The sequence below is a fragment of the Nyctereutes procyonoides genome, unplaced genomic scaffold, assembly GCF_905146905.1.
Source record: "Nyctereutes procyonoides isolate TBG_1078 unplaced genomic scaffold, NYPRO_anot_genome, whole genome shotgun sequence".
Classification (NCBI taxonomy): domain Eukaryota; kingdom Metazoa; phylum Chordata; class Mammalia; order Carnivora; family Canidae; genus Nyctereutes; species Nyctereutes procyonoides.
In genome coordinates this window covers 2648159-2671271 of record NW_026575051.1, presented here as the reverse complement: position 1 = coordinate 2671271, position 23113 = coordinate 2648159, and the positions used below count along the sequence as shown (strand labels likewise).

At 57.3% G+C, this 23113-nt stretch overlaps 5 protein-coding genes across 13 annotated transcripts in view; 2 read left to right on the top strand and 3 right to left on the bottom strand.

Annotated features, from left to right (window-relative positions):
* Positions 1-2010: 2010 nt before the first annotated feature.
* Positions 2011-5909, bottom strand: RING1 (ring finger protein 1). Of its 3 annotated transcripts, XM_055329862.1 has the most exons (7): positions 5777-5909; positions 5524-5661; positions 4593-4753; positions 4277-4492; positions 3195-3584; positions 2741-3014; positions 2011-2443 (listed from the first exon to the last, which is right to left on the bottom strand). In XM_055329862.1, exons 2-7 carry the CDS (start codon positions 5599-5601, stop codon positions 2342-2344), a joined length of 1221 nt encoding a protein of 406 aa, XP_055185837.1. In that variant the 5' UTR covers positions 5602-5661; positions 5777-5909; the 3' UTR covers positions 2011-2341. The 3 variants fall into 3 exon arrangements, with proteins under 3 accessions (XP_055185837.1, XP_055185835.1, XP_055185836.1); XM_055329860.1 differs by having other exon boundaries at positions 2011-3014; XM_055329861.1 differs by having other exon boundaries at positions 2011-3014; positions 5524-5634; positions 5777-5901.
* A 1677-nt stretch (positions 5910-7586) lies between these two features.
* On the bottom strand, positions 7587-9789 carry HSD17B8 (hydroxysteroid 17-beta dehydrogenase 8). 2 transcript variants are annotated; one of them, XM_055329867.1, is made up of 9 exons: positions 9704-9789; positions 9300-9517; positions 9083-9199; positions 8893-8985; positions 8684-8790; positions 8506-8590; positions 8247-8289; positions 7968-8042; positions 7587-7780 (listed from the first exon to the last, which is right to left on the bottom strand). In XM_055329867.1, exons 1-9 carry the CDS (start codon positions 9747-9749, stop codon positions 7764-7766), a joined length of 801 nt encoding a protein of 266 aa, XP_055185842.1. In that variant the 5' UTR covers positions 9750-9789; the 3' UTR covers positions 7587-7763. The 2 variants fall into 2 exon arrangements, with proteins under 2 accessions (XP_055185842.1, XP_055185843.1); XM_055329868.1 differs by having other exon boundaries at positions 8705-8790.
* A 188-nt stretch (positions 9790-9977) lies between these two features.
* On the bottom strand, positions 9978-13798 carry SLC39A7 (solute carrier family 39 member 7). 2 transcript variants are annotated; one of them, XM_055329863.1, is made up of 8 exons: positions 13707-13798; positions 12978-13392; positions 12719-12887; positions 12504-12557; positions 12176-12340; positions 11916-12056; positions 11311-11507; positions 9978-10865 (listed from the first exon to the last, which is right to left on the bottom strand). In XM_055329863.1, the coding sequence occupies exons 2-8, from the start codon at positions 13386-13388 to the stop codon at positions 10593-10595; spliced, it is 1410 nt and encodes a 469-aa protein (XP_055185838.1). In that variant the 5' UTR covers positions 13389-13392; positions 13707-13798; the 3' UTR covers positions 9978-10592. The 2 variants fall into 2 exon arrangements, with proteins under 2 accessions (XP_055185838.1, XP_055185839.1); XM_055329864.1 differs by lacking the exon at positions 13707-13798 and having other exon boundaries at positions 12719-12871; positions 13246-13297.
* Positions 13799-13945: 147 nt separating this feature from the next.
* RXRB (retinoid X receptor beta) lies at positions 13946-20665 on the top strand. 2 transcript variants are annotated; one of them, XM_055329859.1, is made up of 10 exons: positions 13946-14400; positions 15065-15312; positions 15822-15978; positions 16343-16522; positions 17642-17814; positions 18233-18362; positions 18559-18691; positions 18807-18898; positions 19211-19316; positions 19403-20665. In XM_055329859.1, the coding sequence occupies exons 1-10, from the start codon at positions 14169-14171 to the stop codon at positions 19548-19550; spliced, it is 1599 nt and encodes a 532-aa protein (XP_055185834.1). In that variant the 5' UTR covers positions 13946-14168; the 3' UTR covers positions 19551-20665. The 2 variants fall into 2 exon arrangements, with proteins under 2 accessions (XP_055185834.1, XP_055185833.1); XM_055329858.1 differs by having other exon boundaries at positions 18795-18898.
* A 691-nt stretch (positions 20666-21356) lies between these two features.
* The window catches only part of COL11A2 (collagen type XI alpha 2 chain), a 29619-nt gene continuing 27862 nt past the window's right edge, over positions 21357-23113 (top strand). For 3 of the 4 annotated variants that reach the window (XM_055329845.1, XM_055329844.1, XM_055329846.1), the window contains exon 1: positions 21897-22180. In XM_055329845.1, coding sequence (XP_055185820.1) covers positions 22099-22180 — 82 coding nt within the window. In that variant the 5' untranslated portion in view covers positions 21897-22098. Of the gene's footprint in view, positions 21757-21896; positions 22181-23113 lie in introns of those variants that run through there. The other variant, XM_055329843.1, reaches the window with a different exon arrangement.

The following is a 23113-nucleotide window of genomic DNA, read 5'->3' as shown; positions in this document are numbered from 1 at the left end:
TGGGGCGCTTGCGTTCACCCTTTAAGGACAGAGCTAACATGTCAAGGAGCATCTGCTCTACTGCTTCTCTCTGCCTTGGTGCACATCAGAATCCCCGGGAGGGGTTGTTATAATGTCCCCCCACCCCGAGTTTCATGCTGGCAGGGTGGAGATTTAATCCCAGGTCTCCCTGCCTCCAGTGACCTCTCTTTCTCTACCTTGCTCCTTTGCAACGTTATTCTCCTGCATGTATCTGGGTCCTCAACAAAATAGTCCAGTTCTTTTTGTATACTTTGTATTTCTGGCTTTGCCTCGCCTATATATGCGGGCTTAACTGACATGAGACATGAATGATTTGGGGAAACTAACCCAGGGAAGCTCAGGGTGCAAGAGAATCTGAGCTGCTGCTCCCCCCCCCCGCCCCCAACAGTTCCTTCTCCGGGCACTAGGGAAGGAGAACACCTGCTTAAGGAGGGTAGTTATTTTTCCTTCCTGCGTGGGTGAGGGAGACACCTAGGGCAACAGTTTGGGCTGTCTCCCACATGATGTCACGGAAATAAACGGGCGCATCTTCGAAGTGCAGTCCAGGAGGCTGCAGAGAAGGGACAAGCGGCAGAAATGTGAGAAGGGGAGGGTGGGGTGCTGTTGTGTGGGGTCCGAGGAGGGATCGAGGGCCGGGACAGGGACCAGGGGCCTCGGGCTGTTCCAGGACTCAGGGGAGGGCGGGGACGGAGGCAGAAGAGGCTGCGGGTCCGTCAGGCCTGGAGAGAATGAGGAAAGTGAGGGGGTGACGCCCAGCAGTCCCTGGCTCCAGAGGAGAAGCCGGGCTCGTTCCCTACTCTCCATCCTCCACCTCGGTATCCTTCCCGACTCCTCCGCGGCTGTTTCTCTCCGAAACTCCGGGAGCGACGCCCACCTCCCTCCCGCGCCCCACCGTCCCGGGAACGCTGGGCTTGGGCAGGAGGGGAGCCGGGATCAAGGGTCTCGGGGCGAGGGTATAGGAAGGGGCTCCTGCAAGGGTGAAGCGTGTGTCTATGTCTGCAGGGCAAGAGGGCCGTGGGGGTGAGCTCCGGGCCGCCAGGGCTGCGGGACCTGCGCGGGCGGGAGATGCCCGGTCGGTTCTGAAGGTCCTAGGGATCAGGGGAAAACCAGGAAACCCCAAGCGTGGGGTGGGGCGCCCTCGGGTCTGTGGGTCGCACCGAGGCTGACTCCTCTGCCAGCGGGGCAGAGAACTGAGGAGCCGCAGGAATTTGAGGCGGATCGGGGTGGGGGCACGAAGGGCGACGGAAACAGGAAGTGATGGGCAGAGAGGCTGAAGGGGGTGGGGGAGCATCGGCCTCCCCGACCCCCGCACTGCCCGGGGCCCGCGTGCAGCCGAGCTCCCCTGTCCCCCGGGAGGACCCCGCCGCGCGCCTCGAGGCGACGGCCTCCCCGGAGGCCCCCACCACCCCTCGGCTCTCGGCCGCGGCGCTCTGGCCGGGACAGCAGCAGAACCGCGCGGCGCGGCGCGGCGGGCACCCTCTCGCGCACTCCTGGGAGCTGTAGTCCCCGGCCCTGCCCGCCTTCGAAGGGCGGCCAGGATGCCCAGCAGGGAGGTTCGGCGGCCCTCCCCGCCTCTCTCCAGCTTCTCGCAGCCGTGAGGAATTACGCTTCCGAACTGCAGGTCCCGTTGGCGTCTACAAGCATGCCTTGCTGTCTTGAGCCACTCTCCTATTTTCCCTTTGATATCGAAACCCCGGGTTTCAGGCAGGGCGATTCAGGTTTCAGGGGACAGGTTTGAGATCTGACTTCAGACACCGCTCGGCTCTCCATCCTGTCTCTTCCAGCTTCATGGATTGTGCCCCACTATTTTCATACATATATGCTGACTTGGGATTCATAAAATTGGGATTTACACACCTGAATAACCTTTGACATTTCCTCCCCATTTCCCAGGCTGATTCCACATGATTTCCAGGCTTGTCTCCCCCACCTTTTTTCGTTTTTGTTTTTCCCCTTCTAGTACATCCCTGATGAACAGAGACACAGAACTGCAGGTTTCAAAGAGGAAAAGAAGCAAATTTGTTGTTGTTGGTAGGAGGGCATGAAGGGGAAGGTTCTTCACCTTCCCCAACATCTTAGATAGCTGGGAGGTTGGGGGGGGGGGCGATAGAAAAGGCAGTAGATGGGGGCGCATGCCCCGTTCTGTACAATATAGAAGAATCTGATATAGATACTTTGTATAAAAGCCACTTGTCCTCATTTGTGTCCTCTTGCTGGCTGGCCAGGTTGGGGGACCCTGGGGGACAAAGAAGCTGGGGGCGGTAGGCCAGGACAAAGGGACATCCCATGGTCCCCATCCTCTGGCTGTCCCTTTGTGGGGTCACTTTGGATCCTTGGTGGGGGCATAGCAGAGCTCCAGTGGCCGGGACACCTTCCAGAACTTCTCATTCACCAGTTCCAGGGTCAGCGAGCCATTCAGTGTCTACAGAGGGGTTGGGAGAGAGAGGCAAGGTAAGAAAAAAGAAAGTTGGAGAAGGTGGTAAAGGATATGAATAAGGCAGAAAGTGATCAAGGGAGGAAGAAAGAAAAAAGAGAAGCAAGAGATGGGGCAAAGCCGGGGCACAGGGAGTGATGGGGGGAGAAGAAAAGACAGAGATGGGCGACGCAGAGGGAGAGGGGAGGGTGGGCCAGTTAGAAGTCCGAATCTATGGTTCCGTGTGGCCCCAGGCCACCCTCCCCGCCTCTCTCCTCTTATAGCACCGCTCTCAGAGGCTCTCACCGTGAAAGCTCCGCCCCCAGGGGCGATGTAGATGGTGTACTGCTTTTCACTGACACCTTCCAGACTGGGCAAGGCAGGCTCCTCAGGGCCGTCACCACCTCTGGTACCCCCACCCTCCCCGCCACCCCCATCAGGTCCCCCGGCATCAGAGGCGCCCCCTCCAGGCCCTCCTGGCTCCCCGGCCTCTTGCTGCTGCCTCCGCTCAAGGGCAATACGCAGGGCCAAGTACTTGGAAAGATGGTCCACTGTGGCATTCCCGGTTGTCTTCACATACCTAAAGTGGGAAAGAGGGCAGGTTTAGGCCACAGAAGTCTTTAAATGGACAAGGGAAGCAGGGGGCTTTCCAGCAGGGCCTCTGAGCTAGGGGTCGTTGCTGGATTTGGGTGAAGCCCCCTTCCGATGGAAGGCTAGGCGCTGTCTGGTTTCTCAGAGGTCGGGAAGACAGGGCTCTCACCTAGTCTGGCAGTATTCTCCCTTCTCCACGAGCAGGGGGTGGGGCCGGAACACGAGCTCAATTTCTCCACCTGGCTCCGGGGGGCTGGGGGCCCCGGGAGGGCTCGGGGGGCCTAGGGTTCCCCCTCCCAAGGTCCCTCCTCGGTCGCCAGAGTCTTCAGAACCGGCGCCCCCACCCACCCCACCAGCGCCGCCTCCCCCCGTCCCTACACTGCTCCCGCCCGCGCCCCCGCCACGGGGTCGCTTGGGAGCAGGGCCTGGGGCAGAGTCAGGGGCGGAGTCTGAGCTCACATCCTCTCCATCCCCCTCTCCCTCCCCAGGCTCTCCTTCCCCCCCACTCATCGTGGTGGTCTGATCTGACCCAGGCATCGGCCGCCTCACACGCTGGGCCCTGTAGAAAGAAGTGGTTGAGGTTAGAAAGCGCCAAGGATAAGGAGTTTAAACTTAGGAGAGAACAAGAGATCAGGGACATCTTACAGATGACACCCAACGTTTATTAAACACTAACTACAGGCCAAGCACGCTGCGAAGTATTTTGCACTTATTGCCTCACATAGTACAAATCCTAGAAGCAGGTGATTATTATTCTATTTATGGTTGAGGAAACTGAGGCTTAGAGAGGTTAAATAACTTGGTTCGATCACAGCCCCTTGCCGCTCCTCATGAATTCCCAGAAAAAGTAGCATAGATTTGTAGAAATGCAGAATTTCAGGCTCAACTCCAGACCTACTGAATTAGAATTTGCATTTTTAACAAGACCTTCAGGTAATCTGGATTCACATTAAAGACTGAACAATGCTGGCTTCTGAGGTCATTTAATTCCCAGAGTTTATGCTCAAAGTCACTCCACTGTTCTAACTTCTAGAAAGTTAGAGGGTGAGATAATTTCTCCTTAAGAATAGTAGTGCTGGTTGCTAAGAAGCTTCAATTTGCATCCCTGACTTCCAGGCTTCGACAATCAGGGTGTGGCTAGCTATTAGGATGCTAAGGCTTAGAGGCTGGCAGGTGGCAGAGACAGCACCAGGTGTTTGACCCACACATCTGTCCCACCAGCCCTGCTACAGCCTCTCCCCCAGCTCGAACCTGTGCATGGCCTGCATGCGCAGCCCCTCCTCAATGCTGGAGCTCAGTGCCTGCTGGTTGTGCAGGCGACTGAGGCGGATGAGCACCCGGTCTTGATGGGCCTCGTATTCCTCCCGGCTGGGATAGATCTTAGAGATCAGGGCATCAAAGTTGGGGTCTGGCCGCAGAGACCGCTTGGATACCAGCTTCTTGCGGCAGGTGGGGCACTCCTTGTTCCTGGGGTAGGAGAGAGGAGGCTCTGAACAGTCAGTCACCGGGGCAATGAGGTTCCAAGTCTGTACCCTTCACCCCATCTCAAACACATCCCTCCTGTTACCCGCTCCGCAGGGCGGTGACAATACAGTCAGAGCAGAATCGATGGAGGCACTCCTTGGTGGTCATGGTATTCTTCAGCATGTCCAGGCAGATGGGGCACATGAGTTCTGAATGCAGTGACCGAGGGGAAACCGCGATCTCTGTGCCATCCATGATGGCTTCCTGGAGGCATCAGTGAGTGGAAATGTGATGGTGGGTTGGGGGGGAAGGGATTTAGAAAAAATGGTCCATGAAATGGGAATTTTGAGAAGTACAGTGAAATAGCAGAATCTGAGTACCCCATGTTGGCCCACTGGGGAAGATGGTAATTCTGAGAGGAGCTTTGACTTGGGAGAGAATGAAAACAGAAAGGATTAGTGTCCATTAACTAAAAGTAGGAGCTTCGAAACAGGAGGATCTGAGGTTTGGTGAGAGGTCTGGGGCTGGTGGTGGCACAGACTTGGAGTTTGGGGAGGACTTTTTCATTAGGATTTCTTATAGCATGGTCCAGGTTCAACCTATATTAAAATCCCCTAGGGGACTTGTTTAAAACGCAGATTCCAGGGCCCCATCTCTATAGTATCAGAATGTTGGGAGGTGGGGGAAGGCCTAGAGGCTCTATTTTCACTAAAATTGGAAGGAGAGTCTTCTGTGCGCTGACGTGTGACATTGAGCTGAGGAACAGTGAAGGTAATTTGTTTACTACCTTTCAGATGAAGGCAGTCATACTTGCGGTAAATCCGTGGGACTAGCTGATGGGAGGATTAAACGAGATAAATGTGAAGTGCTCGTAAAAGATTAAGATGATTCAAAGGTAGGGCCAAGGGAGTCTGTGACATCGGGCAGGGTCGGCAGAATAGGGCAAAAAAAATGGAAAAGAGGCCGTGAGATGGGGTCTGTGGATGGAAGGGTCTGGGAAAGGGAGTGAGCTGTGGAGGGAGAGTCCTTGTCACCTGCGGGGTCCGGTGGAGCTCGTACAGACTCAGTTCCCACGTTTTGCTGGCATTCTGGGCATTCGCCGGCGTCGTCATGGTGACCGGGCACAGACCCCCACCGGGGCTCCGCTGCGGGGGAGGAGGAGGAGAGGTAGGCTGGGGAGCGGGGGCAGAGGGAAGGGGTGTTAGGGGGGCCGCCGTCGCGCAGACCCCGCCCCTCCGGGGGCTCCCCCCGCCCCTCCGCCCCGCGCCGCGCCGCGCCGCCCCTCACCCGGCTCCAGCCGAACGCGCCCCGCTGCCGCAGCGCCTCTCTCCGGGCCCGGGCTCCCGGCCCCAGTCCGCTCGGTCCGCAGCCGCTGCTCAGACAGCAGCTCCCGCCGCCGCCGCCGCCATGGCCCGGGCGCTGGGGCCTACGTCACTTCCGCCTGTCCCTCCGCTACACCCCCCACCCCGCCGGCGGAGACGTCACCCGCAGCTCGGGGCTGGCGGGGTGGGGGTGGGGGACGCGACGTGGGCGCCGGGGTACCCCGCCCTCGGGACGCGCCTGCTTCGCGAGAGAGCGGGCGCCCCCGGAGTCCCGAGCTCCGTGGGGACCGCAGTCTCAGTCCCCAGGCCCGCACCGTCGCGCTGCCCACCCTGGCCGCCGTTCCCCGCCCGAGGTCCCCACCCGGGGCCTCCGCTCCGGAGGGCGGGGCCTGGGAGCTCTAGGACCCCGGGAGGGGGCCGAGGGGGTTGGAAAAGGGGCCACATCCCCCACTCCTCGTCCCCTAGCGGCCCTGGGGAGCAGCCGTCCTCCTCCCCACAACTTCTCCGTCACCGCAGCCCGGCATTCCGGGGAGCGGGGGGGGGGAGGCTGCAGAGGATCCCCTGCCGCTTCAGTCCTCCCGTCCAGCGAATGCCCGGGATTCCCCTCACCGCCCTGGGGACTTGCTCCACCCTCCGCTTGGGCTCTCCCTGGACCCTCCGACCCGCTCTCCCCTCGAGGTTTGGGGGCGGCGGCTCGGGACGTCCAGACTCAACTCTCGGCCAGAGCCAGAGACTCGAGAATTGCGTTTGGACAATCAAGAGCCGCGGCCCGGGGCGGGGGAGGGAGGCGCACGGGAGGAACGGGGGAAGGGAGACACCACGCGGAAGCGGGGACACACACAGGATGGGGCCCCTACGGGGGGGGGGTGTGCGCGTGTGGGTGGGTAGGGGCACAAGGGGCAGAATGTCTGGAGTGGGAAGCGGGCAGAGGCCTCCTCCGGGACTTTGCAGTAAAGGAAGGGGTCGGGGAGGAGAGAGAAGAGGAAGGGGCAGAGCGATCCCCATTGAGGGCAGGGGATGAGATACCAAGGGGAAAGAGGCCGCGGTGGGCGTCCTGTCTCCTCTAGCCTAAGCTGGGGTTCCCGGACTTGGGCTGCAGCTGCCAGGGGGTAGCCTGTTTCTGGGACAAGGCAGCAGTGGGTCCCCTCTCCCCCTCCCCCAGTTCCCCCCTACTTCCCTGTCCTCTCCTTCAGTCCGTGGCCAGTCCTTATGTGGGCTCCAGAGTCGATTAGCTCGGACCCCCTCCCCTTCCTCCTCCTCCTCCCAGCCCCCTCCCAGCCCCCTCCCTTCTGCTCTCCTCCAGCCCCTTTCTTCGGCTGGTCCATTCCCCTAATCCTGGCCCCCTCCCCTAATCCCCCCCACCCGACCCCAGGCCGGCTGCAGCTATTGTAAGGTGGAGAGAAAGGGGAGGGGGTACTGAGAGAAGGGAGACCGGTGGGGGAGGGCCACCTGTTCCAAGACCCCCTCCCAAGGCCATACTGGACACTGCGATGGGGCCACCAACAAACCACCCTTGGGGACCATAAGGACCCAGGGAATTGGGGGGAGGGGACTGAGGCTGCATGACCAGTGGAAGGGGGTGGGGCAGAGACCCCCCCTCTAAAAAAACCCCATAATGTCACACATACACAGTGACACACACTCTCTCCTCTCACACCCGGCGGCGGGGGTTGCCCTGGGAGACCAGGCAGTGAAAGGGAACAATCCTTTGGGAAAGGCAAAGGAGGGGGAGGTGGGAAAGGGTCTGAGGGCTTAGACACAAGAAGAACCGGAGGTGGCAGGGAAGAGGATTTGGAATTTATTAGGGTCACAAGCACCCCTGCCTCCCATATTCAGCATTCCAGAGCCATACACTGCTGCGCCTTTTGTAGCCTGGGAACTCAGAGTCCTCATCAGCAGGAGGCCGGTTGGAGTGGTGGGGGAGTGAGCAGAGTCCAGGGTCCGTGAGGCAGTTACATGAAAAGACCTCCTGGCAGGGGCAGAAACATTTGGACAGATGCATAGGTGGAGACAAATGGGCTGGGCGGCACCCACTGTGGTCCCTCGCCTGTGGGAACTTCTGCTCTTCCCTCTGGCTCCAGACTCCCTTCATCTGCTTTCTCTTATCATCTGGGTTCCACTTCTCTGCCCTCTCCCTCCCCACGATGGCCTCATACCAGTGACTTCCACTGAGGCGCCTGTGATGTATCCACTGTCTTCAGACGCCAAGAATGTGACCGCATCTGCGACATCTATGAGAATGGTGGTGGTGGGGAGGGGGTGGAATCCTACTCACTCTCATAGATCCAAAGTCATCACCTCCCACCAGAACCCCTCCCCACCAACACACACGCTCCCAACCACCAATCCTAGTGAAGTCCTCTCAGATACCACAAACTTTGGTATTTCTTCATTTGGGGCCCCTCCCTAGGGCCTCCTCCTCGTTCAGTGCTCACCCTCAGGATCCCCCAAATGTCCCATCGGAATCATTCCAATCACCTGTAAGAAAATACTCCTAAGTGACTGAAAGTTTCTTTTATGGAATTTTGTTGTTGTTGGTTAAGTTTGTGACTCTTTTTTCTTTTGTTTTCATTCCTTGTACACTTATTGAATATCTACTATTCGCCTGGCCCTGTGCCCAGATTCTCTCTGAAGCCCAGAGAGACTGAGTATCTGAATGATTCTGTCCTCTGCCCTCTACCCACAGCCTCCTACCTTGTCCAGCACTTTCTGTGGCACTTTCTGTGTCATGGGTGTTGTAATGAACCCTGGGAGGACAGAGTTACAGCGGATCCCGTGTCTGTGGAAAGGAGATTGGCTGCTGACTCTGGAAAGGACTGAGCACTGACCTGGCCCCCAGACCTCCCACATACCTCAGCAAATCCCTCTGTACCCCCAGGGGTGTCTGACCAACCGTCCAAGCTCCCGAGCTGCAGTCTGGGTCAGGCCAATCACTCCAGCCTTGGATGCTGCATAGTTTGTCTGTCCCACGTTCCCTACCTATAGGTAAGTCAGAGATTTGGGATGAGTCAGGAGTCCCAAGGACGGGTTCTTCTCTCTATGCCCAACTAGCTGACTGACCTCATCCCAGCTCAACCTGACCTTCCCTACGATGCTACTGATGTTGATGATGGACCCACGGCAACCACTGGACACCAGGGCTTGGGCTGCAGCCTGAGTGACTAGAAAGATGCCCTGGTGAGGAAAGAGTAACAAAACAGAAGGGATCAGCTGGGGTGACAGTCCTCTCCCAGCTGGTGGAGCAAGAAGTAACAGATTCAGAGGTCGCCACCTTGAGGTTGACAGCTATGACTCTGTCCCAGTCATCCTCAGACATGCGGAGCAGAAACTCATCCCTGGTGAGGCCTGCACAGGAGACGACGACAGATGGCGGGCGAGAAAAGCAGGCCTGTGGAAGGGGGCGGTTACACACCAAAACCCAAAACCCAAGCCCGGGCAGTGGAGGCCATGCCAGCTCGTTAAAGAGAGCGAGGTCGTGTCGCGTTCACCTGTACTTGTTCCAGCAGGCGCCTGACCGCCCCGGCCTCAGACACGTCAGCCTGGAAAGCGGTGTGGGCCCCGCCGGGCGCCACCTTCTCGCTCCCCTGCCCGCCCAGCAGCCACACCGTCTCGCAAGCCGCCGCCCGGTCCAAGTCGCAAGCGGCCACAGTGGCCCCCTCTTTGGCCAGGCGTACACTGACGGCCCTGCCGATGCCGCTACCCGCGCCTGAAGTGGGAGACAACACGCGGAGGGGGAGAAAGGGAGGAGTGGGCAGGGGTCACAGGTCAACAGGGCGCAAAATTAGGAAAATCTGGACCAGGGGCCAGAGGTCACAGAAGCTGCAGGCGCCGAGGGCATGACCCCGACAACACTCCGGCACCCCAACCCGCCCGGGGGTAACATCCCCTCAACCTGTGACCAGGGCCAGCGCGGAGCGGAGCCTGAGCTGAGACGCCATGTCAGGCGGGCGGGTGGGCGGACACCCAGCACTCGGCCAATCCCAGCCAGGGGGCGTGGCCAGGGCGCAGCCGCGCCAATCTAGGCCGGACCAGCGCGGGGCCATCTGCGGCCACCAGCGCAGGCCGACCTCCCACCGCGGGGGCGTGGCCAGACACCACCACTTGGGGGCCTGGGCAGTCGCGAGATGAGGGGCCCCCATTCTCCCAAAAAAGACAAAGACCGCATGTGGGGCGGAAGATCCGAGGACTTTATTTCCGGTCACCACCCCTACCCCTCGATTCTAACAGTGATATCAATAGAAAAAAAAAAAAAAAATCAGGCCATGAGATTAGCAACCCACCTCCTCCCTCAATCACTCCCAAATCAGGACACACGATTGATGTTCAATTGATGTATATCCCCGACTCCTCCTGCTACTCCCTCTTTCCAGGGCTCTGATCTTCCCTGAAGCTTCCACCAACAGGTGAGAGGGGGAGGCGGACCGTGGAGAAACCCGTGTGGTTGGCTTGGTCCTCTAAAACAGGTTGCGTAGGGTACACCGAGTAGGCTGTCAACACCCCCTCTCTTTTCCAGTCTTCATGGCCCCAATTAGCCTCAAACCCAAGATGGTCAGCACATTACTAACACTATGGTCGCTCTGACTTTTCACTCTCACTTCTGCAGCTCCTTTAAGACTGCAAAATCTTGATGGCCCAAATGCCAAAGTTAACACTTCCCTAGGATACAACTTCCTTCGGCAGATGTCCCTGGCCAGGGCCCCCAAACTCCACAGACCCCTGACCTGGAGGGCTTACAGAGGCTAGAGGTTTGGGATTGGGGTGGGGGTGGTTTACCCCACCTCTCACTCGAGGTGGGCAATCAGCACCATCATGACAACTCCTCCCAGCAGCCCCAGCACCTCCAGAAGTGACTGCAATGGTGATGCCTCCCTCAACAGCTCAGGCAACACAGACACCGTTGCTACGTAGATAAAGCCACCTGCAGTGAATGGCAGAACCCAACCAGAACCTGTTCCACTCGCAACTTCACTTCCCACTGCCCCTCCTTCAGTTAGGAGGGCACAGGCTGTGCCTGCCAGTGCCCCTATCGCCGTCAGTAGTTGCAGACGCATCGCCTGGTGGGCAGAAAAAAACAGAAGACACTCAACAACATCTAAAGATGATCAGTGGTTAGGCATGGCTGGTAGGGTATAGGTATATATGGACAAGGTGGATGTCTCTGGGAACTAAAGAGGAAGGCAAAAAGAGAAGGATCTAGAATAGACACTTTCCGTAAAATTTTAAAATACCAAGGAGATCCTTTCCAGACCTTCTGATTGAGTAGGTCAGGGTCGAGAGCAGTGTGAAAGACCCTCAAAGTATTCAGATGGAGTGTGGACCACAGTTCAAGAAATAGCCAAAGGACAAAAAACCAGAATTTATCTGCCCTCATTTCTGGAGAATTTGTTGTTCTTAACAGTACAACTTGTTTGGAACTACTGAGAGGCGATTCTGAGTTTTGGGTGGGTGAGTAGGAGGTGGAGTTCGAGGCAATCATGTCTGATGCACATCATCACCAACCTGCTTTTTGCTGCACCCAGATTGGACCAGGATGGCGAAATCCCCCACTTCATGGGGCACTTCGTGTAGCAGGACAGTCATTGTGGTCAGGATCCCTAGCCCCCGACCTCCTCTAAATGAAGCACCAATGGCCAGACCATCTGTGAAGTTGTGTGCCAGGTCAGCAGCCAGATTCAGGTACCCTGATACACGTAGGTCTTGTACAAGTGGAAAGGAAGACAAAATGATTAGAGGCATCAAACACCCCTAGTTGGGATCCCTGGGTGGCGCAGCGGTTTGGCGCCTGCCTTTGGCCCAGGGCGCAATCCTGGAGACCCGGGATCGAATCCCAGATCGGGCTCCCAGTGCATGGAGCCTGCTTCTCCCTCTGCCTATGTCTCTGCGCCTCTCTCTCTCTCTCTGTGACTATCATAAATAAATAAAAATTAAAAAAAAAAACCACCCCTAGTTCTAGCCCTTATCAGCCATTATTACCTCTTCCCCCCAAGAGACCACTTCACACCAGCCCCTTCATGTTTTCCAGACAGCTGCCATTACCCACAGTGCATACTCCAAGTAAAACATGATACACTTTACCCAAGTTTATCAATAACCCTGGCTCTCACCTGAACCTGTTTTTTCTTCTTCAGAATTCTGAGGTCTCAGTGGCCCATCTTTGAGCCTCGTGCTCCCTCCTTTCCTCTTCCGAGACCCATTTGCTTCCTTTTCTTCTTCCTCTGAGCTCTGTTTCTCCTTTGAAGGATACTCTGAGGGAAGAAGTTGTTTAAGAGTAGAGAACAGAGATCTCCAAAAATATCCCCAAAAAGGAAGTCTCTTCCCTTTTGCAGCCAAGGTGTTTTTCAAGGAAAGTTCTTCCTAGACTTACTCTGTGTTCCATGCCCATGACTTCCTTGTGTATGACCATGAGCGTGTCCATGTCCATGACTGTGTCCATGTCCTCCTTTCACATGTCTCACAAATTTCTCCACCACCAGAAAGGCAACAATTCCACTGAGGACCCACAGTCCCACAGACAGAATAGGGCCCTGGCCTGGAAACAGAGGCATTGAGACATTAAGGGAGATGTGGACTCCAGACTCTTCTTCCCCAAGTGCAAGAGGAGAATAGGGAGGGAAAATTGGCCCCATTCTGGGAGGGAAACATGGTCCTTATTCGGCAACATTCCAACACATCTTCATCCACCCCTTCCTCACCACTGTGGGAATGTCCATGTCCAGGCTGTTCCAGAGGGTGGTGTGAATGAGGTTCTAGAGAAAGGGGGAGAAAAGGCCAAATGAGGGAATAGCCTGCCCAAGTAGCGTGCATTTGGGGGAATATTGCAAAATCAGGGGTGACAAAGATGAAAGAAGCCTTTTGCCTAAAGAATAAAATACATTAAGATTTGCAGTAGTTGCCAAGGATCACTTACCCAGGGCATGAGGGATGAGGTGCAGAAAGGCATCTCCTAGGAGCCCACCCGAAGCAAAACTCAGCAAGATCTGGAGCAGAGAGCGGTGCCGGGGAGAGTTTGATTCCACAGGAATAAGGAAGAGGACAAAAAATGGAGCTGCAGAGATCAGAACTGTGGCCCCCAGTGCCTGGTGAGGGGAAAGTCAGGGGTCAAGTGGTGTGGAGATTCCCAACAATCCAGAACCAGCCCCTCTCTCCCCTATCCCTTGGGGACTCACATAGGCCCAGAGAGTGACAGTGTCCAGGTCCTGCTTGATGCCTGGAGCCCCAGATTCCCCATAGCCTCCATGGCTATGCTCATGGTCATGTCCATGTCCTCTGTGGTAGAGGCTCTCATGTGATTGGCCATGGCTATGGCCATGGTGCAAATCCTCATGTGCATGTCCATGTTCGTGACCGTGGGTATGCCCATGCCAGATGCTCTCGTGCGTGTGGCCATGGCCATGGGCATAACTGTGTCCATGGTGGAAATCCTCATGTGAGCGCCTGTGGCTGTGGCCATGGAAGTCCTCGTGCAGGTCCTCGTGCAGGTCGCCATGACCCCCGTGTCCGGCCACTAGCAGCCCCAGGGCCGCCCACGTCAGCAGTCCCACGGCCACCCAGTGGGGGGCCCCCAGGCCTCTGGCCATCACGCTGACCAGAGGGGACAGAGACAGTGACTCCACTTGACCCTCAACTCTATACCTATGCGGGGTCAGCTTTACTCCGTTCGTGCCCTCCGTCCACTTCTATGGGACGCTCCCCCATTCCGCTCTATGCCCACCCACATTGCTCCCAAGACTTGGTTTCTTCATCTCCAACCCCCTCCCGGATATAGGGCCCCCGGGACATCGCTCTAGGCTTCTTTGATCCTTCACTTTACGGACTCTCTGGGCCCTAGTCTCTATGACCCACTAGGTAGTGGAAAAGGCCTGGAAAGACAGTAGGGCAAGGCAGGGAATTCTCACCGGCTTCGGGATCCTCTCCTTTCCCGGTTTGCTCGGACGTGGCAGTCCTACCTCTGGCTCCCGCGAGAACAGGAAGTTCCGTCGCCCCTCCGTCCCAATACCTTTACCAATATGGCTGCACTCTGGAGGCCGCCAAGCCGCCCTACTCTGGCGCGCATGCGCAAGTCTGGAGGTTATTTGAGGGGAGGCTGGGCGAGGCCGGCTAACAGGGCTGAGGAGACCGCCTCCTCCGTTTCCAACTAGACGAGGGGGCGGGAACTAGCGCGGAGACTTCCCGTCTACACCAAGATGGCTGCCATATCGTCGCTGTCATTTTGGTACAGAGCCGAGCGAAGTGCTTAATTCGACCCGGTTCAGGCTAGAGTCTTTTTCTCTGGGGCTTCCTTGTGCTCGTCTGGTCCCCCGGTCAATATCTGGGAATCCCTGGTACCTCTTCGGTATCCTTGCACTCAGCCAAGAATCATGTCTTGGGCCGCTCGCCCGCCCTTCCTCCCCCAGCGGCATGCCGCAGGGCAGTGTGGGCCGGTGGGGGTGCGAAAAGAAATGCATTGTGGGGTCGCCTCCCGGTGGCGGCGGCGACGGCCCTGGCTGGATCCCGCAGCGGCGGCGGCGGCGGCAGCAGCCGGAGAACAACAAACCCCGGAGCCGGAGCCGGGGGAGGCTGGACGGGACGGGATGGGCGACAGCGGGCGGGGTGAGTGTCCTAGCGGACGGACAGGCGAACCAGTGACCGCGTTATCTGCGACCCCTCCCCCCCGTCCCCTGGCGCTCCTTCCCTGGCGCTCCCGCCTCCTTGTTTGTAAACACGCGTCCCCTCCCTCCGGAGGGCCCTAGCGCCCTCCCCCCCCCCGGGGCGGGGCGGGGAGGGGGAGCTTCCGCCCTCCTGGCTTTGGCTGTTTGAGGCCCTGCAATCCTGAGGTCCCGTGCGTGGGACACGAGTCCTCGAGTTTGGGGACTCTGGACGTTTGAAGGCAGATCCTGCGTCCGAGGAAGGGTCTCTTCCGCCCCTTTCCATTGTACGATCCGGCTTCAAGCTGGGAATGGAGGGGCTGTCCGTTCCACCCCACGTGCTGCCCCACCCACATAAGATCTGCCTAGCTGGGGGTGACCAAGTATATTGCTTGGAATTCTTTCTCACCCGAACTCTCCTGTCTTTTGTCAACCCCCTCTTCTCACCACAATTAGGAGTTAAACCGTTGTTTGACAACCGGGTGTTTCTGGACACGAGGATGGGTGGGGTGGGAGGGGTGCAGTGGGGGTTAGAGAATTAAAGTCTCCAGTTGGATGATCTAAGACTCATTTTCTCTTTTTGTCTTTCTGTCTGTGTGTCTCTGTGCCTCTATGTACCCTTCCCTCAGACTCCCGAAGCCCAGACAGTTCCTCCCCGAATCCCCTTTCCCAGGGGGCTCCTCCCCCTTCTCCCCCTGGGTTACCCCTCCCCCCTCCATCAGCCCCAACCCTTGGAGGCTCCGGGGCCCCACCCCCACCCCCGATGCCACCCCCCCAACTGGGCTCCCCCTTCCCAGTCATCAGCTCTTCCATGGGGTCCCCTGGTCTTCCCCCTCCAGCTCCCCCAGGATTCTCCGGGCCTGTCAGCAGTCCCCAGGTGAGAGGTCATGGCTCACTGACTGCCTCTCCACTTTCATTTCCTTGTTTTCCTTGTGACCCCAGATCCTTGTGTGAACTTCCCCATGGCCCACTGACCTTCCAGTCCTCTAATCCTGGCAGGCCTGTGGTCCTTGTGAGACCCCTTGCCCTTCCTGAGGTGACTGATCTTTCAGTGCATGCTTCCTTCCCAACCCTATAAAAGAACCCTGATATGCTGACGTCCCACTCATCTATCAGTTATTTTTGCCCTTTGTGACCCATCTGTTGTCCTGAGATACGTGCCCTTCAGGGCTCCTGTATTACACAGTCTCAGGGAGAACTGTATGTCTAATCTCTTTGGGGTTGTGCTCCAGGGGTGGCCCTTCACAGAGACTACAATGTAAATAATGTTCTCTGTAATGTGCAATGCAGGCCCTGCCTAGGTGGTAGGGGATGATTTCCATGACCTTTGAGAGATTCTCCTTCCCATTGAGTCTCCCTGTGACTTCCCTATTTCCCCCATCCCAGATTAACTCAACAGTGTCGCTCCCTGGGGGTGGGTCTGGCCCCCCTGAAGATGTGAAGCCACCAGTCTTAGGGGTCCGGGGCCTGCACTGTCCACCCCCTCCAGGTGGTCCTGGGGCTGGCAAAAGGCTGTGTGCAATCTGCGGGGACCGAAGCTCAGGTACGAGGCTCAGGTGATCACCAAAAAGGAAGAAAGAGAGCATCTGACATTTACCATCACCTGTGGGATTGCCACAGGCTCACAGGGTTGCATTGGAGCAAGTGGGTGGGGGGAAGCTTGATGATAGTTAAGGGACCTGAAGCTCAGATGTGGGATGGGGGATGGTCAGAGAAAAGAGAGGGCTGGTATAGGGTTTGAACAGTGAGGAGAGTGGAACTGGATCATCCCTCATTTCCAGGTTCCCCATCTCTCTATTTGGCAAACACAGTGGATTTAAACGAAGTTTGCTGAGGGGAAGTTGGTGAGAGACTTAATGGTGAGGGATCTACATGGCAGCCTTGTTGCTCTTCCCCTCTCCTCGTAGGCAAACACTATGGGGTTTACAGCTGTGAGGGCTGCAAAGGCTTCTTCAAGCGCACCATCCGTAAGGATCTGACCTACTCATGCCGGGACAACAAGGACTGCACCGTGGACAAACGCCAGCGAAACCGCTGTCAGTACTGCCGCTATCAGAAGTGCCTGGCCACTGGCATGAAGAGGGAGGGTAAGGGTCCACATCAGCCGGGCTTCCTTGGCTACCCTGTGGGAGAGGAGGGAGGAGGTGGAGGGAGACTGCAGGAAACCTTAGTCTACATCTCTCTGTAGGACTGGATTGTTCTCTCTCCTCCTCCAGGGGGCGATATTTGATTTCTCTCTCCCCTCCTCATCAGCTCTTCTTCCTGGTATCCTGCTCTGTTCTCATTTCCTTCTTCATGGGGGTGCTTTTCTGTGGCCTGCACCACTGACGTGCCCCCCCCCCCCCGCCCAGTACTAGGGTAGGATAGCTTTTCCTTACCTGTGATGGGCTTCTCTGTCTCCTCTTCACTAGCTTGAATAGTCCCTCCTCTTTGACCCAAATGATTGTTTATCTGTGGTCCTTCCTCCAAAGTCTGGAACTCTACTCTCTTAAGTTGCAGACTTTATTGAAGACCTCAGGGCTGCCTTCCCTTTTCTTTGTCTTGTCTTAAGTCTGATGCTGGAATTTTCAGACACTTTAGAGTATCTTAGTCAAATCCCTCCTTTTAGAGAAGATGGGCTTGAGGCCTGGTTTTCCTGAGGTCATGGAACAAAAGCGGGGCAGGGCTGGGATCAGAACCCATCCTTGAAGACCCAGGCTGGTGATCCTTTCTCTGTCTCTTCATTGAATCAGAAGAGCATCACTTTGGCAGTCAGGCAAACTTGGATTTAGATGGATGACTTGCCGGGCATTATGTGAACTTGGGCAAGCTATCTAACTTCTCCAAGCCCTAAATTCTTCATCTTAGCAACAGGGGTAAGAGATCACATGATTCTTAAAATAATTTGAGGGAACTTTAAAATGTTTCACATTTTACATTTCTTTTCACATTTCTTAGAACGTAGTTGGGCCTCAGTTTAAATGTTAGCTTTCTCCCTAATTCCTTTACCCTCCCATCCCCTCCTCCTTCTTGGCTTGTTTATCTGCACTTGTATAACTCCTGTTTCCAGACTGCTCCTAGTCCACTGTTGCTAGTAACTTCCCCAGTTCCTGTAAATATCTCCTAAGGGCCATAAGAACCCTGATGAGACCTAAGGACATTTCAGAACCCTTCGTGGCTGACTGTTGACTTTCCACTTTTTCTTCTCTTCCCCTTCCCACTTGCAGCAGTTCAGGAGGAGCGTCAGCGGGGGAAGGACAAGGACGGGGATGGGGAAGGGGCTGGGGGAGCCCCGGAGGAGATGCCTGTGGACAGGATCCTGGAGGCAGAGCTTGCTGTGGAGCAGAAGAGTGACCAGGGCGTTGAGGGTCCTGGGGGAACCGGGGGTAGTGGCAGCAGCGTGAGTGATGGGGTCAATCCAGTCTCTTTCCTGATGGGGGATGGGGGGGATGGGAGTCTAGGTTGGTTCTATTTCCCTCTCCACTCCCTTTCCCTCCCAACCCTACCCCCACCTCCCCCCGCAACACTGCTTGGGACTGGAAGTGCTGCCAAACAAGGTTTGTCAAACATCTGAGGTGGGTGTGATAGTTTTCTGTCCCCATCCCAAAACAACCCAGTGGCAGAACCACAGGCAAGTCCTAAATACTTAATTGTTTTCACAAATGCCAGAGGAGAAGCCTGACTTACAGGGATTGGTTCAGATGGTTTTGAAGGGAGACTCTGTATGAGGAGGTGATATCAGAAACCTCTTAAAACTGGGGGGGTTCCATTGTATTTCCAGACCTTCTGTAACTCTTGCACCCCCCCATCCCCTGCAGCCAAATGACCCTGTGACTAACATCTGTCAGGCAGCTGACAAACAGCTATTCACGCTTGTTGAGTGGGCGAAGAGGATCCCACACTTTTCCTCCTTGCCTCTGGATGACCAGGTCATATTGCTGCGGGCAGGTCAGTGACCTTGCATCCCCTTGAGCTCTTGACATTTGACCCCTACTTGACCTTCTGGCCTTCAGGTGACCCCAGTGGATACTTACTTACCAAGGGGGCCAGGTTCATTGACCTCACCACTTCTTCTCTTCCCCTGATATGCTTTGACTCCCATGGTCTGATCCCTGGCTCCTGACCCTTGCTGCCCCCTACCCAGGCTGGAACGAGCTCCTCATTGCTTCCTTCTCCCACCGATCCATTGATGTCCGAGATGGCATCCTCCTTGCCACAGGTCTTCATGTGCACCGCAACTCAGCCCATTCTGCAGGCGTGGGAGCCATCTTTGATCGGTCAGTGGCCCGTTGCTGGGCTGGCCTGTAGGTAGAGGGGGTGGGGCTATAGGCTGGTCCGTGTCCAAGGCTGGCTGAGCTGTGACCTTTGAGTGACCTGCAGGTCCCTCTCCAGGGTGCTGACAGAGCTAGTGTCCAAAATGCGTGACATGAGGATGGACAAGACAGAGCTTGGCTGCCTGAGGGCAATCATTCTGTTCAATCCAGGTAAGAGGAGGATTACCCTTGTCTTTTAAGACCAAGGCAACCTTGGAGCCTCCTCTTCTCCAGAGACTCCTAAGTTACCCAGCTATCCCCCCCCCCAACCTGGAAACCTCCCAGCTGACCAAGAAAAACCCACATCCACTGATACATTCCCTTTTTACCCCATTCCATAACTTGACCTGCTTCCTTGCCAGGCATCTGGTGAAGAGGCTTTAGGTGGGGCCCAAAGAGGGTATTGTGTGGGCCACATCTCCACATTTGTCCTGACTTGATTTGTCCTGCTGCTTCTTCCTCCTCTTTTCCTTGCCATCCCAGATGCCAAGGGCCTTTCCAACCCTAGTGAGGTGGAGGTTCTGCGGGAGAAAGTGTATGCATCACTGGAGACCTATTGCAAGCAGAAGTACCCTGAGCAGCAGGGACGGTGAGAAGGAGCTGTGGGGGCAAGGAATTGTGGGGTGCCATCAGAGCCCATGTGGTTCCAGCTGTCTTTTCCCACCTCTACCTCAGGTTTGCCAAGCTGCTGCTACGTCTTCCTGCCCTCAGGTCCATCGGCCTTAAGTGTCTAGAGCATCTGTTTTTCTTCAAGCTCATTGGAGACACCCCTATTGACACCTTCCTCATGGAGATGCTTGAGGCTCCCCACCAGCTGGCCTGAGCCCAGACCTAAATGTGGTGCTCCTCACACCTGAGGAGTATACATGAGGGGGACTCCAGACTTGGGGCATGGTGGGAGGGGCCGTGCCCTAGAACCTTGGTGAGGTGAGGAGTACAGGGCAGAACTGAGCCCTCCAAGGGGATCCATAAACCTTCCAGGGGATTTGCGTGATGTCCCAAATCAGAGGGGACCCCCGATCCTTGTGAGGGCTGGACCTCTCCCTTCAGTGGCCTTGAGTCTCTGAACTTGTGTGGGTCTGCCATGATTTGGGGTGAGTTCTCACGCCCTGCCTGGAACGATCTCTCCTTCCCCTAGCACAAAGCACTGGCCTTGCTCACAGGACCTTGCTTCCTTCTCATCTTGCCTCACTTAGCTACCCATGTGAAGAGAGAAAATGGGAACTCGCCCAGAGATGGATGTTGGGGGGCAGGCCCCTCAAACTGATGGACATGGGAGTAGCACTCTGACAGGCCTTCCTTGAGGCCTTGACAGCCTTGACAGTAGCCCGGCAGGTGGGGGCTACTCTGGTAGAAGGAGCCCTGTCACTGTCTCCTGTCCAGAGTCTGTCTCACACTTCACCTCCTGCTGCAGTCAGACTGAAAAATGAAAAGGTAGTAGTGGTTGAGGGGTGGGTGGAGATGTAGGAACCCATCTGCTATTTTTAATTTCCTCTGAGGATAGAGACTTGCAGTTAGACTCAAAGAAGTACTGTACTTTCCCAGATTGACTAAGAAATGCCAGTGGTGGAGGTGGTGTTTGGGAAAGGCTGGGCCCTGAGATGGTCTGTCCCTGGGGCCCTTCAAACCCTGGCTTTCCCAACCCCCTCCCCATCTCTTCTTGTCTAAGTAGAGGTAGGGGCCTGGGATGGTTTGGTGAGCAGTCCTCAGGCCCTTCCTTTGATAGCCTTCCCCCAGACCTGGGCACACACAGTGTAGACTGGGGTGGGGGGAGCACAGGACCCTGGCCTGAGAACTGAGGGGGGATGGTTAGCCTGCAGAGATGAGGTGCTGGGGCTGCATGATTTTTGCCCTGCAGGTCTTTTCTCTGGGGTTCCTTTCCCTTCTCTTTCACTCACACATACACTAGCTTTCAAATTAAAATCGCTGTTTTCTGGACTGAGGTGACTGTGTTGAGGGGAGCAGCACTGCAACGGGGCACCCGCCGCGTGGTGGGGGGCAGGGAGGGTATCCAGTCGGGAGCTCAGGCCGGCCGCGCTCCCTTGACGCTGCCGCCACCGAGGTTCCCTGGGGCCCGAGAGGCAGACACCGGGTGGGGGACACAAGGCGCGCTTTGTCGGGGAGGGGGGAGAGGGTGTGCCAGGCTGGGGGCGGGGCCGGCCGGAGGAGGAAGAGGGGGGCGGCTGATTCTCAAAGGCGCCTTGTTCGCCCGCGCCCTCCTAGCGCCAGCGGGCGGCGGCGCCTCGGCTAGCTCCAGCCCTCGCCGGCCGCGCCGCGGGCTCTGGGCAGACCCGGCGCCGTGCCCGTCGGTGGGGGCGCGCTGGGTGCGGAGAGCGGAGGCCCCCTCAGGCATTGCCCGCCCGGACCGGCGTCTCGTCCCCGAGTGACCCTGTTCCCCGCGCTCTTCCAGCTAGCTTCGACGGCCCCTCGTCTCTCCGCGGGGTCCCTTGCCACCTGGGCTCCCGGACTCCCTGGCCTCCTCCCGCCGCCGCCCTCTTCATCTCCTTGGACCTGATTATCCTGTGCGTGGCGGGCTGTCCAGCGTCTGGCTCTCACCGCCCCCACGCCGCACCCCCCCCCCTCCCCGCTTCCCCTGTAACCACCTGCCCCGCTCCCCACCACTCGCAGCTGTCGGGTAGCAGGTACCCCATTGCTATCTATAGCCTTGTCTATAAATACCCCATCCCAGGCCACCCCTGTAATTACACTGGGCGGGGCGAAAGGAAGTAATTATGGAGACTTGATTGGGGGGGAGAGAGAGACCCCCCCAGGCCCGCCTCTCCCCTCCCACTGTGTCCTAAGTCCCGCCCAGGACTGCTGAAAAGAGGCTCTGGGCAGCCAGGTGGGAGGGAGTTGAGGTGGGGGCTTCGACTGGAGGTCTGGGTCCTAGAAAAGGAAGGGGCCGGGGAAGAGATATTGGGGTTCCCAAAAAGGTAATCTTGGGTACAGGCCATTCAGTCTGCAAGGAGCAGAGGAAAGCAGCCCGAGGGGCAGGGAACGAGGGCTCCTGTCCCCCCACCCCAAACCAGGTGGAGATCGAGGGTGGGGTTTCCCCTCGGTGCCTGTGGGCGGGCGGCTGGAGGCGGGGGCTGGGCCAGGGACGGGGGCGGGGTGGGGGCTCTGGGCCGCAGGGGTGGCCGGGGACACACAGGAGCGGCGGCCACTGAGGAAGGAGCAGTGCTGAAGCCCCGACGGCGCCCGGTTGCATGGAGCTGGGCCACTGAGAGCTGTTGCTACCCGACAGCCCCTGATCTCTACGGGACCCCAGCGTCCGAGGCTCAAAGCCTGCTTTTCTCCCTTGTCAGCCTTGGGCCGTACAGCGCCTCTGGCCCCCCCTAGGTCCCTGGGACCCGGCGTTAGGGTCGCAAGCCATGGAGCGGTGCAGCCGCTGCCATCACCTCTTCCTGCTGGTACCGCTGGTGCTGGGGCTGAGCGTAGTCCCTGCCTGGGCAGGTAAGAGGAGTCCCGGCGCTGGATCCTCAGAGTCAGGCGGTAGCTCTCAGTAACCCCTGGCTAGGGGACAGCTGATGCTGGGGGCCAGGTTTTCAGTTTAAGAAGGGGATTTTGGGGGCCAAGGATCCAGGCTGGAGGGCAGGTCACCTTGGAACCACGGTAGGGATCTCTTTGCCTCCTTGCAGTGACTGGGCCAGAGCAGGTAAGGCTGAAAGGTGGAGGCTCACCTTAAAGAGTGGGACTGGATGCTGAGGGACTCCAGGGAGAGCCGAAGATGGCCAGTGCTGGTGAAGTCCAGCTGATGCTGGGGTGAGGAGGCAGATGTCAGTGTTGAAGGGTGAGGATTGTGTGTGTGTCTTCTGGGCTTTCTATGTCTGGGGTGAGAGGGGAGGAGCATCTGTGGGTCAGAGCAGAGCAGTAAGTAAGGAAAGAAGGGACGCCTGGACTATTTGTCCCCCTGGCTTCCCCGATAGGATCCCCTTCCCCCTCCCTGTGCCCTCGATGCTGCCACGCGGCTGGCTCTGGGGAGCACTGGGGCTGGCTGCCAACAGGACGGCCGCTGGACAGGCTGGGATCAGGTGTCTGAGGCGGGAGCCAACTCTTTGCATTCCTGCCTCACCCCTCCCCCTCTGGCCAGCAGGGCTCCCCTGGGACCCCGGTGTCCACATCCCAATATTTTCCTTCTTTTTTCTCAGGATCCAGAAGTCCTGGGACCTAGGTAAGGGATTTGATGCCAGACAGCAGGGGGCTGGGAGCGCCTTGGTCCTAGGCAGGCAGGAGCTAACCTCCCACTCCTGGCAATGCTGGAAGCTGATTTGCCTCCAGCTGATTTGCGTATAACTCCACTATTCATTTCTTCTCTCTTCTGGAGAGAAAATGGTCAGAATAGCAGCATAAAGGATTTAGATTAGATCACAGGAGGAAGAACTTCCA